General features: G+C 53.5%; 1 protein-coding gene across 2 annotated transcripts; it reads right to left on the minus strand.

Moving 5' to 3' along the window:
* Positions 1 to 1,006: 1,006 nt before the first annotated feature.
* Positions 1,007 to 14,021, minus strand: Cavin1 (caveolae associated protein 1). 2 transcript variants are annotated; one of them, XM_006992906.4, is made up of 2 exons: positions 13,377 to 14,021; positions 1,007 to 3,678 (listed from the first exon to the last, which is right to left on the minus strand). In XM_006992906.4, the coding sequence occupies exons 1-2, from the start codon at positions 13,851 to 13,853 to the stop codon at positions 2,980 to 2,982; spliced, it is 1,176 nt and encodes a 391-aa protein (XP_006992968.1). In that variant the 5' UTR covers positions 13,854 to 14,021; the 3' UTR covers positions 1,007 to 2,979. The 2 variants fall into 2 exon arrangements, with proteins under 2 accessions (XP_006992968.1, XP_042138752.1); XM_042282818.2 differs by lacking the exon at positions 1,007 to 3,678 and adding an exon at positions 7,712 to 7,996 and having other exon boundaries at positions 13,377 to 13,998.
* Positions 14,022 to 14,877: the final 856 nt, after the last annotated feature.

The raw sequence follows: 14,877 nt of genomic DNA on the forward strand, positions 1-14,877 counted from the left end.
AAAGAGAGGCTAGCGTAGGGTTGCTGGAGAATGTAAAATGCTGGTGGGTACAGCTGGTACATAGGTGCGCCCCTGTTCTTCCTCTGAAGCAGGCTCTCCTTCCCCACCATCCTCCAGGCCTATGACTGGGGTTGGGGAATATCTGGAGGATAAATGCCCTGGCCACTGGGAAGTAGATCCAAACAGGACCCAGATCACAGACTGGAACCCTTCAACAGCTGGTGGAGCCAGATGCTGTTTCTACCTGCCTGCTGTGTGACCTTAAACAGGTCACTGTTTCTTCTACTCTGAAAGGGGGAATGCTGTGGGATGGTCTGTATGTCAAGTGGCTCTGATTGGTCAATAAATAAAACACTGATTGGCCAGTGGCTAGGCAGGAAGTATAGGCGGGACTAACAGAGAGGAGAAAAGAAAGAACAGGAAGGCAGGAGACACTGCCAGCTGCCACCATGACAAGAAGCATGTGAAGACACTGGTAAGCCATGAGCCACGTGGTAAGGTATAGATTTGTGGAAATGGATTAATTTAAGCTATAAGAACAGTTAACAAGAAGCCTGCCACGGCCATACAGTTTGTATGCAATATAAGTCTCTGTGTTTACTTGGTTGGGTCTGAGCGGCTGTGGGACTGGCAGGTGACAAAGATTTGTCCTGACTCTGGGCAAGGCAGGAAAACACTAGCTACAGGGGAATAGCAATGTTAGAATCTACTTCAAAGGGGTGCTGCCCCTTGAAATAATTGCATGCCCAAATGCTAGGTGTCCCGGCAGAGAACAGCTCAATACATTGGCTGGTGTTATTTACCTGCACCACTCCAGCCCACTCTAGGAAGCCAGGCAAATATATACCAGAAATACTCCCTCCCTCCTGCCCTCCCTCCTGCCCTCCCCCCTCCCTCCCTTCTTCCCTCAGTACTTTGCGCTCTTCTGTCCCCCTTTTCACTCCTGGTTTCCTGTAGTCCTTCAATACCCTCAGTAAGTGATTTGGACAATATCACCCCACACAAATCCTTTTAGAAAAGCAGGTTTATTGGTCCGGCTGCTCACTAGAACACAGCAACATAAGGAGCTCCCCTAGAGCCCACAGGAAACTGCATCTGCCCATGACTTAGGCCCCTTCAGCCCACCAGCACCAAGGGACCTCATCCTACATTTCCCGCCCTCCTCAGCTGTGTGTCTTCAATCATCCGGAGAAGGGAAGGGAACCAAGAAAAAAGGAAAATTAAAAATTAAAAAAAAAAATGCAAAGCTTCGTATTGTATAAAAGGTTTGTGGTTTCCACCCCCCCCAACACACACACCCCAAATATCAATTAGCTGCAATTCTAAAAAGCAGAGCAGGGAAGCTAGGTAGGTGGGGAGAAGGAAGCCTCCTCTAGCCATCGTTTGTGGGAGGTGTTGTCTTTGCTCCTGACTAGCCTTTAATGGGTAGGGAAAGGGGGGACCACTGTGTCCTCGGGAGAAAACCTGGTCAATGACTATAGAAGTGAAGCCTCCAATAAGAAGCAGCAAGCCCCTCTAAACTTTCAGGTTAGGTGCCCCCAAAAGCAAGGAACTTACAGAGGTCTTGGCGAGTTCTGCAGCTTTACTAGGGAAAGACCCACACTAGAAGCTGCTGAAAGGGAACTGGGGTGGGCAAGTCAGCAAGCCCTGCCTCCCCAGCTCCCCTAGGAATCTCTGCTCTGGGCTGGGGGGCGCCGCCCTTAGCACCTTGCTCGCTGGCTCTCTTACTTCCCACCGGAACTGCCTGTTCTCCCTCCACAGCTTGCTGCTGCCCCCTGCTGGAATCCTAATTTTCTGGGCTTGGAAAACTAGGCTTCCCAGAAGGCAGTTCCCAGACGCTGGCTTACCTCTCTTTGGAACACACTTTCTAGAATTGACTGCCCTCCTGTTCCTGAAACCATCCTGCGTCCTGAGACCCTACGAAAGTGAGATTCCTGCTTCAGTTTCTTTGTGTTGCTAATGAGGGCATTTCTTTCTTATTCCATTTCAACTTTCTCCTATTTTCCCCTTTCTTCCCAAAGCCATACTCATGTGCTCCTGTGTGCAAATTTTGTAGACTTGTACATGTGCCCCCCACACACACACACACATCCAATCCTTTCCTGGGCTCTGCCTGCCTCCTCCTGCTTACTTTGGTAAGACCTTTATCCAGGGTCAAGACACACTCTGCCTCCACCCCACCCTATTGCCTTAGGTTCCCCCAAAGGCCCTCAGGTCTTCCACTGGAATTTGCTACCTCCCATGGGAGCAAAGGTCTCCCTACACATTTTCTTTCTTCATGGTATTCTGAATTGCTCCCACCACCTTCTGAGCATGGGCTCTCTCACTGATACACCCCAGCCATCTCTTCTTATTTTGAAACAGGGTCTCATTGAATCGCTCAGGCTGGCTTTGAACTCACTCTATAGCCCAGACAGGCCCTGAATTTTCAATTCTCCTGCCTCAGCCTCCCAGGTAGCTGAGATAGCAAGCTGGCACTAAAAGGCTGTCCCTACAAGGGTTGTCTTTAGGATTCACTCTTTCCTCTTGCAGAAATTTTGGCTTTAGCGTCTCCTGGGATGCGGATAAGGTAAAAATAGCTCAGGAAGCGGGAATAGTGCTGCTGAGTATGAAGCTGTGGTGGAGAGGCCGAGTGGGAGGCAGATACCCCGACAGGACCCAACTAAGAGAGCTAAGGAAAAGCGTCCTAGGCTAGGACAGCCTGGACATGGGCCATTCTCCCTACTTCCTACCCAGACGGTGTCCAAATTGAGGCTGTCCATTGTGGGAGACCACCTCCCCTCGGCCTAAGGCTTGTGCTCTGAATGAGGTGCTCTTCCAAGGGATGTGTTTTCAACTTAGAAAAAGCTCAACCAGACTGGGGCTGAGGAGAATGCGAAATAGAAAGTTTGAAAAGAGAAAGGAGCTGGGCAGGGGCGGGGGTCAGGGAGCGGCAGGGTCAGGCGCCGGCCTCCAGGGCAGAGCCCCCGAGAGTCCCGCTCAGTCGCTGTCGCTCTTGTCCACCAGGACGGCATCTGACTCTTCGGTGATCTCCAGCAGCGTGTGCACGTCGGGGCTGCTCCCGCGCAGCAGGTCGGTGGCCTCGCCGCGCTCCGCGCCAACCTCGTCGTCATCAGGACCCACCTCCACCATCTCGGTGGCCTTCAGCACCTCCACCTCGCCCTCGCGGATCTTCTTGACGTGAAAGGTGAAGGGCGGCACCTTGTAGACGGCGGTCTTGGAGCGCGCGTACACCACGTGGTCGGGGGTGAAGGACTTGCGCAGCTTGTCGCGCGACGTCTTCAGCTTCTCGCGTCGCTCCACGGGGACCAGGCGCGTGCCCAGCTTGTTCATGCGCTTCTCCAGCGTGTGCCGCGTCTTCTCCAGGTTCTCCTTGGTCTTCAGGCGCGTCTTCTCCAGGTTCTCGCGCGTGCGCACCTTGGTCTTCTCCATCTTCTCCTTGGAGAAGGCCTTCTTGAAGTCGTCCACGCGCCGCAGGCCACTGCGCTTGATGCGCTCGGCGCGGGACTCCTCGATCACCTCCTCCACTTCCACCGCCTCGTCGGAGGACAGCTCGATCGCGGCGTCCTCCTCGGGCCGCTCGCCCTCGCCCAGCTCGTCACCCTCCTTCTCCGGCAGCGCCTCCGACTCTTTCAGCGACTTGCTGACGCTCAGTTTGGCGGGCAGCTTGACTTCATCCTAAGAGGAGAACAGAGCGGAGATGAGAGATGCCATGGGAGCGGGCGGAGCGAGGGATGAGGGATGAGACTCCGGGGGGAAACCGAGTAGGGTAGTGGCGATTCTGGAGAGGGCGTGAGAACCAATGTTGTGAAGGGTGACGTCCACCTAACTTGTTCACTCTTGAACACCCCAGTGCCCAGTACAGGACTGGTCACAACCGTTGAATGGTCGATATACAGACAGAGGAGGCGAAGAGCAGAGGTTCGTGTCAGACACTGGTCGGCATTATGATTCCACTTGAACTAAATATTCCCAGGGACCCTCAAACCCTTGCACCCTTGGAGCTACCGCTACCCCTATGATTGCTGTAAGCCTTTGTGACTTTGGGAAGTACAGCTTAACTTTGTAAATAGCAGAGCGCCCTCTGGTGCCCTGATTCACTCTCTGCCCTGAAGGAGACAAAGTCGGTTTGGGAGAGTTCCGAAGTTGGAAAGCGCTGGGGTGCGCTCAAAGCCGATCCCAGGTGGTCCCCAAGTAGGGTAGCTTTAAGCTAAAGTAAAGGAAGTGCGTTCTTAACATTTGAGCCAGTCTTGGGGGAAGGGAGCTCTGCCTGCAGCCGGTTTGCATCCTTGACTTTCTCACGCTATTTGGCTCCACCAGCGAACACCCCCTACCCCCACATAGAAGTTAATGGAGGAAAGGGAAGACGCTGGCTGAACGCCAAGGAACTGTTTTCTCCCTGGTCTGGACATTTCTTCTGGTTCTGTGTTCCCTGCCCTGGAATAGAGGGGATGACGGCTTTTATGGTCTTGCTTTGTTTCCAGGCCAGAGCTTAAAGAGCCAGGAGTGGGGAAGGTGATGGGGACTGCCTATAATCCCTGGTCTCAAAGCTAGCTAGCGCTTAGCTCTCCTCTTCCTCTCAGAGACCCTAGCTCAAGGCTTATTCTTGGTTCTGTGGAGGTTTTTCAATAACCTGTCTGAGGATCGACACTTCTTCGTTTTAGGACCCCCAGCACACCACCACCACCAAAGCGTAGATGTGGGTGAGCACAGAATAGAAAGGGGTCTGGCCCAGATCATAAATGGGAGCTCCTGTAGAGGCTCAGGGTGTTTTTAGGTATTTAAGTCCAAGGAGTGAGGGGGGAGGACGCTTTTTTTTTTTCTAAAATGTTTTCTCAAGGTCATTTTCCAGAATTATGCAATAATCCCATCTCCTGAGAAAAATGAGACAACATAAATTGGTTCTTCACATAGAAAGATACACACACAAAAAAGAACACACACACACACACACACACACACACACACACACACACACACACACCTTTTCGTAGGCTACATGAAATCTTTATACCACCTGCTACAGAAATCCCTTCCCCACGCCCAATCCCTTTCCTATCCCCTCCCATTCACATCCCTCAGGGTTTCCTGGTTTACATTAGAAACTAGGAACACCTCCTCCCAACTTCCTTCCCTCCTTGTCAATAACATTAGCAGGGACAAAGAGGGAATGTTGTCTCCACCGTCTCCCAACTTGGGCACCAGCTCTGCCGGGCACCAAGTCACCTCAAGCTATCTATTACATTACTACACTTCCCAGCAGGCGAGGGAGCCTGAGCACAAGGCATGCTGGGATTTGTAGTCTCTACCTGCCATAAGTGGGGCTTAGTATTGTCACTGGAATCCTAGGGCATGTGCCATCCCTATGCCTCTTATTCACTGAGGCATTGAAGGAATGGTTTTCTTGTACTGAGTGTAGGAAGGTTCCAGCCTCTCCTAGCATTCTTTCTGACTTTGAGTCTCTTGCAGTCATCCTGCCTGCACCTAGAGACTGACATCATTAGGGTTTACATGGCATCTTAGGACTCCCTAGGATTAAACTCTCTGCCACCTCTTCCATGCATCTCAACCCAGATTCACCTGTAACACCAGTATCCCCCGCCCCCCCCCAAAAAAAGGCTAAGCAGTGGTAGTACTCCAGAGGCAGAGGCAGGTGGATCTCTGTGAGTTGACTCTCCCCCGTCTAACCCCACAGCAGAAGATGGGGCTAGCTGGTCTCTCTGACCTTTAGCTTTCTAGACAAAGGTCTTTGCCAGCTGAGCTCAGAAAATGATAGGCCTTTCCATGCTGCAGGGTCAGGGAGGAATCCCAGGGAGGAGAAGTGTATGCCGGGACTTTTCCAGGAAAGGTGCCCGGGAAACGTAACCCCCTTCGTGGTGGGCTTCCCCTGGAGTGATGGCCTTTATGGGAGACATCATCTTCTGGGTGGAAGGTAGGGGGTGGGGTAGGAAAAACAACTTGGCCCGAGTCCCCGTACAATGTCCTGTGGGCTGGTTCTGAACATCACCATTAGCCTTTTCCCCTCCACTAATGGATTTCTCTTTTCCACCCCCATTTCCCAAGTCAGGCTTCCCTCATGACTCACAGCCTTGGAGTGCTGCCGTGGGCCCACCCAGTCTGCCTGTTGCTACAACAGCCACCAACACAATTCAAAAGCACCTCCCCTTGCTCTGGGCACCCGGGCCAGGTACCTTTGTCTCGCTCATATTGCCCTGGCAGAGTGATTAGGGCCATGGAGGGGCCTCGTGGAGAGCAAGAAGGGAGGGTTCCACTTGTTCCGTTTTCCCGTTTTTATTAAACAAAGCCACCACTCCCAACAGGCTTGGATTCCAGAGTTACTTTTAATGACCAGGTCCGAACAAAAGCATGCACAGCTTCCCCAGCCCCTGCCAAACACACACAGCTCCCCAAGCCGGGAAGGCACCAGTCCAGGAGGGATGTAGAGAGGCCCCCAGGGAGGTTCCTACCTCTTACACTTCACTTCCCAACCCTGCTGCAGAAAAGCAAGACCTGCTGGCTGAGAAAGATCATTTTATGATTGTAATCTAACTGAGCATCCACTATGCCCTCGGCATTTCATATTTGTTAGAGAGAAGGGACAGGCACTACCCAGCGGTGGGTAGGAGCCTCTCTGGATTTAGCGCTAACCGGTTCTGTCTACAGCTGGTGCTGAGAAAAAAAAGTGGAGATGATTCCAAGACCCAAGACCTGCTTGAAGAACATATTAGAAAAGGCTGCATTGTGGGGCAGAAGATGCATTATGAAGGAGAAATGAAGAGGGCGCCCTAAAATCCCAAGACCTCTGCTTTGGGTTACCAAGACAAGGGGATGAGACAGCAAAGGCGGGAAGGGACTTTCTTTACCACAGCACCCTTTCTTGGCAGGGACGACATTCTTCCTAAGAGGATGAAAATTGCCGCTCAGGAGGCGGCAGGGCCTTGGATATTAGGACGGTTTGCTGTGCTCCGAAAAACCTCCATACATAAGCCATCATATATCGTCTCTATAGTATTCAATTTTCATAAGGGACGTAGAAGGGAAAAACCCTACAAGTGTTCCTTAGGGGGATGATCATGGAGAAAGAAGTCTTGTGCACTGGAATCAGCTAAAATATTCTCCCTTTGGGCCTCTCTGAGCTGGCAGCTTTCGGGTGCCCCACCCAAGGCAGGATCTGGCAAACATAAGAGATCCTTTTGCAAAACATTTTCTAAAAGAAAATGAAAAAAAAAAAGTAAGTGTAAATGTTTTCCTCAGCTACAGGGAGTGGGTGAAGAGGGCATGGAACAGCTCCCGGGTCTGGGCCTCATGAAGGCCCCCCTCCAAAGAGGCTTTGAGCCAAATTGGCCTGTCCCTGAGGGGTAGGGAGGGAGGGGGTGGAAGAAAAAAAAATCAGAAGACACGCCCAGTTTCATGCAGCTTCATGCAAGGCAGCCTTCGGGTGCAGCTACAATTTAAAAAGACTTCAAGAGATACAGTTCTGTGGTCGAGCATTTGCTTAGCATGCATGAGGTTCTGGGGTCCATCCCCAGCACTGGGAGAGCAAAGAAAGCAGCACCACCATCCAAGGAGGGGAGGATCCTCCTCTTGACCTCCCACGCCCACTGCACACACCACATCTGCCTGAGCACTGCACAAGGCAAGCATTTTTCCAACACCCATTGCCAGCCCATAATAGACCACAGCTTGAAAGGACGGGCCATCAAGGCACGGACTTCCGACAAGTAATGAGCTGATGGTAGCCGGGAGGGACACCCTGTGCCCACTGGCCCTGGGGTCCCAGGAGATCCTACATACTCCCACCAGCTGTTGGCTCCTCTGGGGTGGGTCGGGTCCCAGGCTCTGGGTAATTGGGCAGTGGGCTGGGCATCTGCTCAAAGGCTGGGCGCTCAGGCACTGTGTCAGGCTTCAGGTGAAAGGACTCAGTCTCAGGCAGAAGGTCAAGAGGCACCATCTTGGGTGTGGTCAGGCCAAAGGGTGCTTTCGGCTTCTTCTTGGGCTAAGATGAGGAAAAGGGGTTTAAATGGCACTTGGGATGGGTGCACGGAGGCGAGGGTGGGGTGTGGGGTGGGGTTGACAGAAAGAGGCCTCTGTGGCATGCAGAGCTGGGTCCGGTTGAAGAGGGAGAGGCTCCGGAATGGATCCGGGTGGGCCGAAACCACATTTGAAAGGCTTCTTTGGGAGGGCCCTGGGGCTAGAAGGGGTGGGATGAACCCAAGCCCATGAATTAATAAACAGCTTCAACTGAACCCCTTCCACCTCCCTCCTGTCCTCTAGAATGTTCCTCGGACCACTCCTTGGGCTTCCAGCTTCTACCCTTGGGATGCCACTGTCATGCATGAGATGACTATGGTTTCTGAGGGGCTGGAGAGAAGCGGGGAAAGAGGCTGCCAAGGAACAGGGATGGAATGTTTTGAGACCAACTGGTAAATTCTAACAGGGAGGCTCCAATGAAGAGACACACACATGCCTTTCTTTCTTGTTATTCCCTGAGGCAGGGTGGGTATACATGGGTGCCGCCCCGGATAAGAAAAGGGACATGCAGAGAAGAGGGACACTCAGGCTGCTTGACCATGTTTCTACTTCCTGCCTCCCTATCTATCCAGGGCTTAGAATATCAGATACAGGGAGAAATCAGAATGTAAAAACAAGCTATCTTCAGGACAGGTGGGCCTGTGGGGTTCCCAGTGGTGGCTTCTGACCCTTCTCAAGAGCTTTGGGTGAGAACTCGGGAGAGGGACAATTAGAGGGAACAACAGACTTGGACAATAGCGATGTTCAGGAAGGCATGTATTCATAAAACCCCAAAGCAGCAACAGGTCCCAACCTGCCGAGTACGGGAAGGAGCAGAAGCGGCAGGGAGATGGGAGGTGGAACATGGCTCTCCCCTAGAAAGGGAGCCTAAGCGAGGAATGCCCATGGCTGGCCTGGAGTTTAATCCTTACATGGGCACCTTCCCCTCCCACTGCCAAGGGGCTGGGCAACCATTCTTTGCTCTTCCTTCAGCACTCAGGAGCTTGAGCAGCTAACGGCCATCAATATCCCACTGCTGGCCACTTGTAGCCAACATAGTCCATGTGTCTGCACACATACACACGTATACATGTGTATCACAGAGCATCCAGGTGAGGAGCAACATTCCGGGGTTCTTGCCCAATTTCCTTCTTGTTGGGTCAGTGTCTCATGTAGCTCAGGTTGGCCCCAACCAGGCTAGGTAGCTGGGAGCGGCCTTGAACTCTTAATCTTCCTGCCTCTACTGCCTGAGTACAGAAATTACAGGCAGGTACCACCCAGCCAGTTTATGTGGTGCTAGAGATGGAACCCAGGGCTTTATGCATGCTAAGCAAGCCCTCTACCAACGAAGCTAGATTCCTAGTGCCTGTTGTTTGCATGTACGGGGTGTTGGTGGTTGTTTTGAGAGGGTCTCCCTAAGTAGCACCTGAAACTCACAATCCTGCTTCCATCTCCTCTAGAGAGCTTGGGGTCCAGCCGAGCACACCACCACATTCATCTGACCCGTTTTCACCCCTCGTCACTTAAGTGACAATAGGCAAGTAATTTCCCCAGTCTGGGCCCCAGCTTCCTCAGACACACCACGGAGAGGAGGAAGCTGGTTATCTTCTAGCTCAGAGGGCTATAAGGACGGAATGATGAATTATTCACATTGACGGGATTCCAAACCCTGCACAAACGCCCTCTCCCCCCCCCCAACACACACACCCATCTCTGAGGTTGTCACTTACCATAACCTTCTGTCCCCTCTTGCTGCTGGCTGCCTGCTTTATGCCCTTGTCTCACCTTTTTAACTTTGGCTTTTACAACAGTGAGGTTTGACTTTTAAAAAGGGGGTAGGTGGGCAGATGGTAAGATTGCCTTCAGTCCTGGGAATGCCCCCTAAAATTACCCTGTCTGCTTCGGATTCCATGACCAAAAAAAAACAGCCTAAAGTCATCTGTTAGAAAGAGTGACCTGTAGACACACTCTCCAGCAGTGAGACTTAGCGGGGAAAGGGACCAGAGCAACAAGCTTCGAGTATTTTTAGATAAAGGTTTAGGGTTCTTCCAGAGAAAGGTATCTGTGATTCACTGGAGTACAGGAAGGAAGGTATTAAAGGCTGGGTGAAGATTTGAGAAGAAGAAGCCAGCACACCCTCATTCCAACCATACTGCCCTCCCCTTTAATGCCGTGAGTAACCTAATCTCTCCAATGCCTCTGAGTCCTATCCCCAAGCCCTTGGAGCAGATCTAATGGGTATCAACTTTGCCTCATCCAAACTATTCCACGGTTTGGGGATATGGGGCAACGGTAAATCACTTGCCCAGCATTGGCTGGGAAAATTACAACTTCCAGAAAGCACTTTTTCCACTTTATTTCTCCTTCTGGATTCTAATACAGCTCTGAAAGGATCCGAACCATCACTTGTATGAGTGGCTGTGTGGATTTCAACTCTCCTGAATCGCATGGTATTTCAGAGCAACTGCTTCCATCCGCACAATGTAACCCAGACATCCCAGAAGCCCTCAGTCTACCACCACTAGTAAAATTCACTTCTCCCCTTCAAACTCCCCTTCGCCAAACTGCTAGCTTTTGTTTATAGCTGCACAAGGGACCCCCACCCTGATCCCACTACTGGGATTTCTAAACCCTTGGGTACCTTCTTCTACAGTGACCCCTTTTGCCACATCATGACCTCCCACACCTGTGCGGGGAAGACAGAACCTCATTTCCTCTTTCCCTCTAAAGAACTCATACACTGGGAGCCCCGGTCCAGTCTGCCCCCCCCCCCCCCCCCCCCCCCGCTCTCTTGCTCTCTCTGCCTGGCCATCTCCTTATCCTGAGTTTCCCATAAACGCTGCTGCCCCCAGTCTTCCCTATTAGGCCTGCCAAGACACATGGCTATTTTTACCCCATTCTTTTCTCAGACTGCGGACCTCTGCAGACCCGGGATGAGAGCAAGCTGCTTTCCTCCCACCCCCACCCCGTCACCCCCACCTGGCACATCCGTGGGGCAGCTCAAGGAAGTTCTGCAAAGAGCCCGACCCCACGCACTAGGAGTTAGTCCTCACCTCTGAGCTTATCCCAGCGTTAGGGACCGCATTAGTGCTTGCTTGGTTAGCTCTTTCCCCTTTGGGTTGGTTGGTGGCTCAACTTAAGCAACACTTTCTTTCTTTTCAGATTTTTTTTGGGGGGGAGTGTTTTGTCTGTATGTGTGTCTGTGCATCACATGTGTCCCTGCAGAGGCAGAAGAGGGTGTCAGACTCCCTGGAGCTGTAGCTAGATTGTTGCTAGCCGTCATTTGGGTGTGGGCAACCAAAGCCTGGTTCTCTGGAAGAGCAACCAGTGCTGTGTATGACTGAGCCATCTTTCTAGCCTCAAGCCACTCTACCTCAACTGTCTGCCCTCCTCACCCACTGGCCTGGTTCACATGTAGTCAACGCCATCTAGTGAGCGCCCCACCTCCACCCCACTATTCAGATAATGATTGCCAAATGCTGGAGATGGAAGGAACAGAGCAGAGAGGACACCAACCTCAGCAGGGACGTCCCCCATTCTCCCAATACCGGTCCTTTCTCTCAGAATCCCCCTCTTCAGCACAGGAAGGTTTACCTCCAGGCTGAGAGTGTCCCCAAGCTGCACAACCTGGGACATTTAAAATGAGAAAGTCACTTTGTGACAGGCACAGGTTCTGAAGGAGAAAGCTGCTTACTGTCTCAGACCCTCTTCTCTTCCCCTAGATGTCACCTGCAAGGGCCACATAGGTCCCAAAAACAACTCACAGGGCCTCACAGTCCCAAACCGACTGCCTCTAAACAGTTAGATTGCATGAAAACAGCTCTAAGTAAACACTTTCTCCTACCAAGCCGGTGCTATAAATGGGAGAAGCAAAGCTTTCTTGTCCTTAGACAGGGCTGTGTTCTGTCCCAGGCTGCTTGGCCTCTGGAATGATGGGGCCACGGGTATGCATCAATCAGCAAGGCAAAACTTGGTACAGGCCCCTCGAAGGAGTCCCTCAGCAAGTACGTAGAGGCAGGAGCTGGGAGCGGTCCTGTTCCTGCCTCTGTCCCATCACCTAAGACCCTGAGCACATAATAGGCTCAGTTCTCCCCCAGACATTGTTGCCATCTGCATCGCTCTCCATTCCCCTGAAAGAAACCAAGCTACGGACCTCATCTCACACCACGTGGTTACTCTGAAGCATCATAATCAAGCAAGGGTCCGAGCAGTGACCACAGCCCCCTGATACGGATTCTGTGGGGCATGTTGGAAAGTTAGTCTTCCTTTTCTTTCCATTCCCATCAGGAGCATAAACTAAGCCCTACAGCCCTCAGTCTAGGAGTGGGAGCATCCACCAGGCCCAACCAGGAGGAGGCAGGGCTCAGCACATTCCCTCCAGTGAAAGAGCACCTCGCTCTGCTCAGACTTACTCTTAGAGGGGTCAGGGATGGGGCGTGCGGGTGCAAATCAACATTGAGACTCCCTGCTAAAGGGGGTTAGGATACATTTGTATCCAGGCAGGAGAAAACCAGAAAGGTGCAAAGAAAGCAAAGGGTGGAGCCTGAGTGTGTCAGCCTCCACCCGCTAGCACCTTCACCGCTCCGGACACCGCCCCCGCAGTTATGGGGGCGGGGGAGGCGTGATTCACCGCGCCCTAGCTGCCACCCCCACCAGCCCCACTTGCTCTTCTAACGCCCACCCCTACCCGCCCCACCCGCTCTCAGTAGAAGCTAAGGGCGCCTGAACACCGTGAGACAGGGTGTCCCCAAGGACCTGAAAGTGCCTGGAGGCCAGGGGCAGATCGCTGCAAGGGGACGCGTGTGGGCAGCCGAGGCTGGTGCGGGGGCGCGGGGTAGGATGAGGGGGGCTGACGGTCGTGTCCCTTGCATGGCGCCCCCGCCGGTGCGTGCCTGAGCCCTGAATCAGCCGCTATATCGGGCCCACAGCACCGGAGGCCCCAGGCCCCGGGCCCCACAGTCAGTGTCCACTTATAGAGGGTCCCTAAAAGACCACCAGGGACCTCGGGTATTCCCCCCACAAAACTTCCTCCAAGTGGTAAGACGTTTAACAGAGACAAGCTGAGAGCATTCAGCATTCCCCAGTACAACCCCGCTAACTTTCCGGCTAGGAGTTACAGACCGCAGGGAGGAGCCTGGGCCCCGGGGAGGCGCGGAGTGAGCCCTTCTATGCGCCCCAAGAGTCTGCCACTCCCCGAACCCCACTCCAGCTGGGTTTGCAGGAAGGAGGGAGGAGTTCCTGACCGCTCCCACGGGGCCAGGTTGGCAGAGAGACGAACCTCGGGCCAGTGTCCCCACCCAGGTCTCAGGCCGGGGCCGCGGGCAGGGTACCCCCAACTCTGGGCGCAGTCCGCCCCACGGGCTCACCTGGTAGATCATGACTTTAAAGTTGCGGCGGCGCAGCAGCTCCGCCTCGTTGACCTCCAGCTTCTTTATCTGGCCGGCCTGGCGCTCCAGGCTGCCGCGCACCGTCTTCACGTTGACGCTGACCTTGCGCACCTTCTCCAGCAGCTTGCTCACCGTGTTGCTCGTGGTGGCGTGAGCCTTGCCCAGCTTGCTCAGCTCGCCCTGGATGCTCTGCACGGCACCCTCCATCTCCGCCTGTCGCTCCTCCAGCTGGGCTTGGGTCAGCTGGATCTGGTCAACGGCGCCGATGATTTTATCCAGAAGGCTCAGCACTAGCACACCGTTTACCTGGTCCGACTTGATCAGCTCGTCAGAGCCAGTCCCCGACGGCTCCTCCGTGGCCGGTGCCTCTCCTGGGATAGCCTCCGGGCCCTCGGGGGAGGCATCGGGAAATCCGGAATACGGCCGCTCGACGATATGGAGCGTGACATCCTCCATGGCTTCCCGGAGCCGTGCGGGGCCGGCCGGGTGGAGTTGGAGCGGGAGACTGGGAGAGAAGGAGGAGCGAGAGAGGGGAGAGCGAGCAGGAGCCCAGAACGGAGGAAACTCGAGCCACGTCCGTGCGCACCGGGACGTTGGCCAGAACTGTGGGGCGGGGAATCCGCGAGCTGCCGGGCTCCCAGGCCAAACTCGGCGTCTCGACGGCCATTGGCTGGCCCCACCCCAGAAAGGGAGGAACCGGGGCAGAAGGGGAGACCAGCCCGGGAGGGGCACGGAGGGGGGCCCGAGAGCCAAACGCCCCACCCTGTTCAGGATGGTTGGAATAGTTGGAGCGGGAGTCTAGGGCCCCCTTGGCAGTGGAGCTGCGGCAGCGGGACTGGGGCGGAGGAATGTGAGCTGGGGGAAGGAATCAGGTCCTTCGAGTGTGCTCTACTTTTCTCTCCTTCCTTTTAGTTTTTTTCTCATCCACAAACCCACTCCAGCCTTTTAAGATCAAGCTGAGATCCAGATGGAGCGTGAATTAGGTATAAGAAAATATTTTTGTCTATGCCCAGTGTCCCTGTAGGATCCTTACCCTATACAATCTTTTTCAAAGGCACTTGAGGGTCCACCCTACCATCTACACACTGTGTTACCACCGTCCCCAAAGCTTGTGGCGCTGTTAGTGAGAGAGGCCGGAGAGGAATGACGTTAAAGTTACAGAAGGGATGGCATACAAGGGGCCTCTAGGTTTCTCTTAGAATCGTCAGGACAGGGCAGGATTAAGGTGAGAAATAAGACATAAAGGCTTTTAGTCATCTCTCTAAAATCATCCCTCCCTGTGTACCCTCCAGCGGAAATCTAGCTGACTCCGACCTCAGAGAGTGTGGCATCGGACTTGTTCTTTTCTCAGGTTCCCAGAGATTAGGTGAGCATTTGGGGAGATCATGGAACCCCATCCCCTTATCTAGCAGAGAAAGGAAGGCCAAGAGAAGACAGGTGGATCTCCAGGGTTCATTCCAGGTTACTGTGGCGCTCGCTC

The sequence above is a fragment of the Peromyscus maniculatus genome, chromosome 8, assembly GCF_049852395.1.
Source record: "Peromyscus maniculatus bairdii isolate BWxNUB_F1_BW_parent chromosome 8, HU_Pman_BW_mat_3.1, whole genome shotgun sequence".
Lineage (NCBI taxonomy): Eukaryota > Metazoa > Chordata > Mammalia > Rodentia > Cricetidae > Peromyscus > Peromyscus maniculatus.

Coding starts and splice junctions, on each gene's coding strand:
- Cavin1 (XM_006992906.4), bottom strand. CDS start 13,853: ATGGAGGATGTCACGCTCCATATCGTCGAGCGGCCGTATTCCGGATTT. Junction 3,679..13,376: donor TTAAAGTCATGATCTACCAG/GTGAGCCCGTGG, acceptor TTCTCCTCTTAG/GATGAAGTCAAGCTGCCCGC.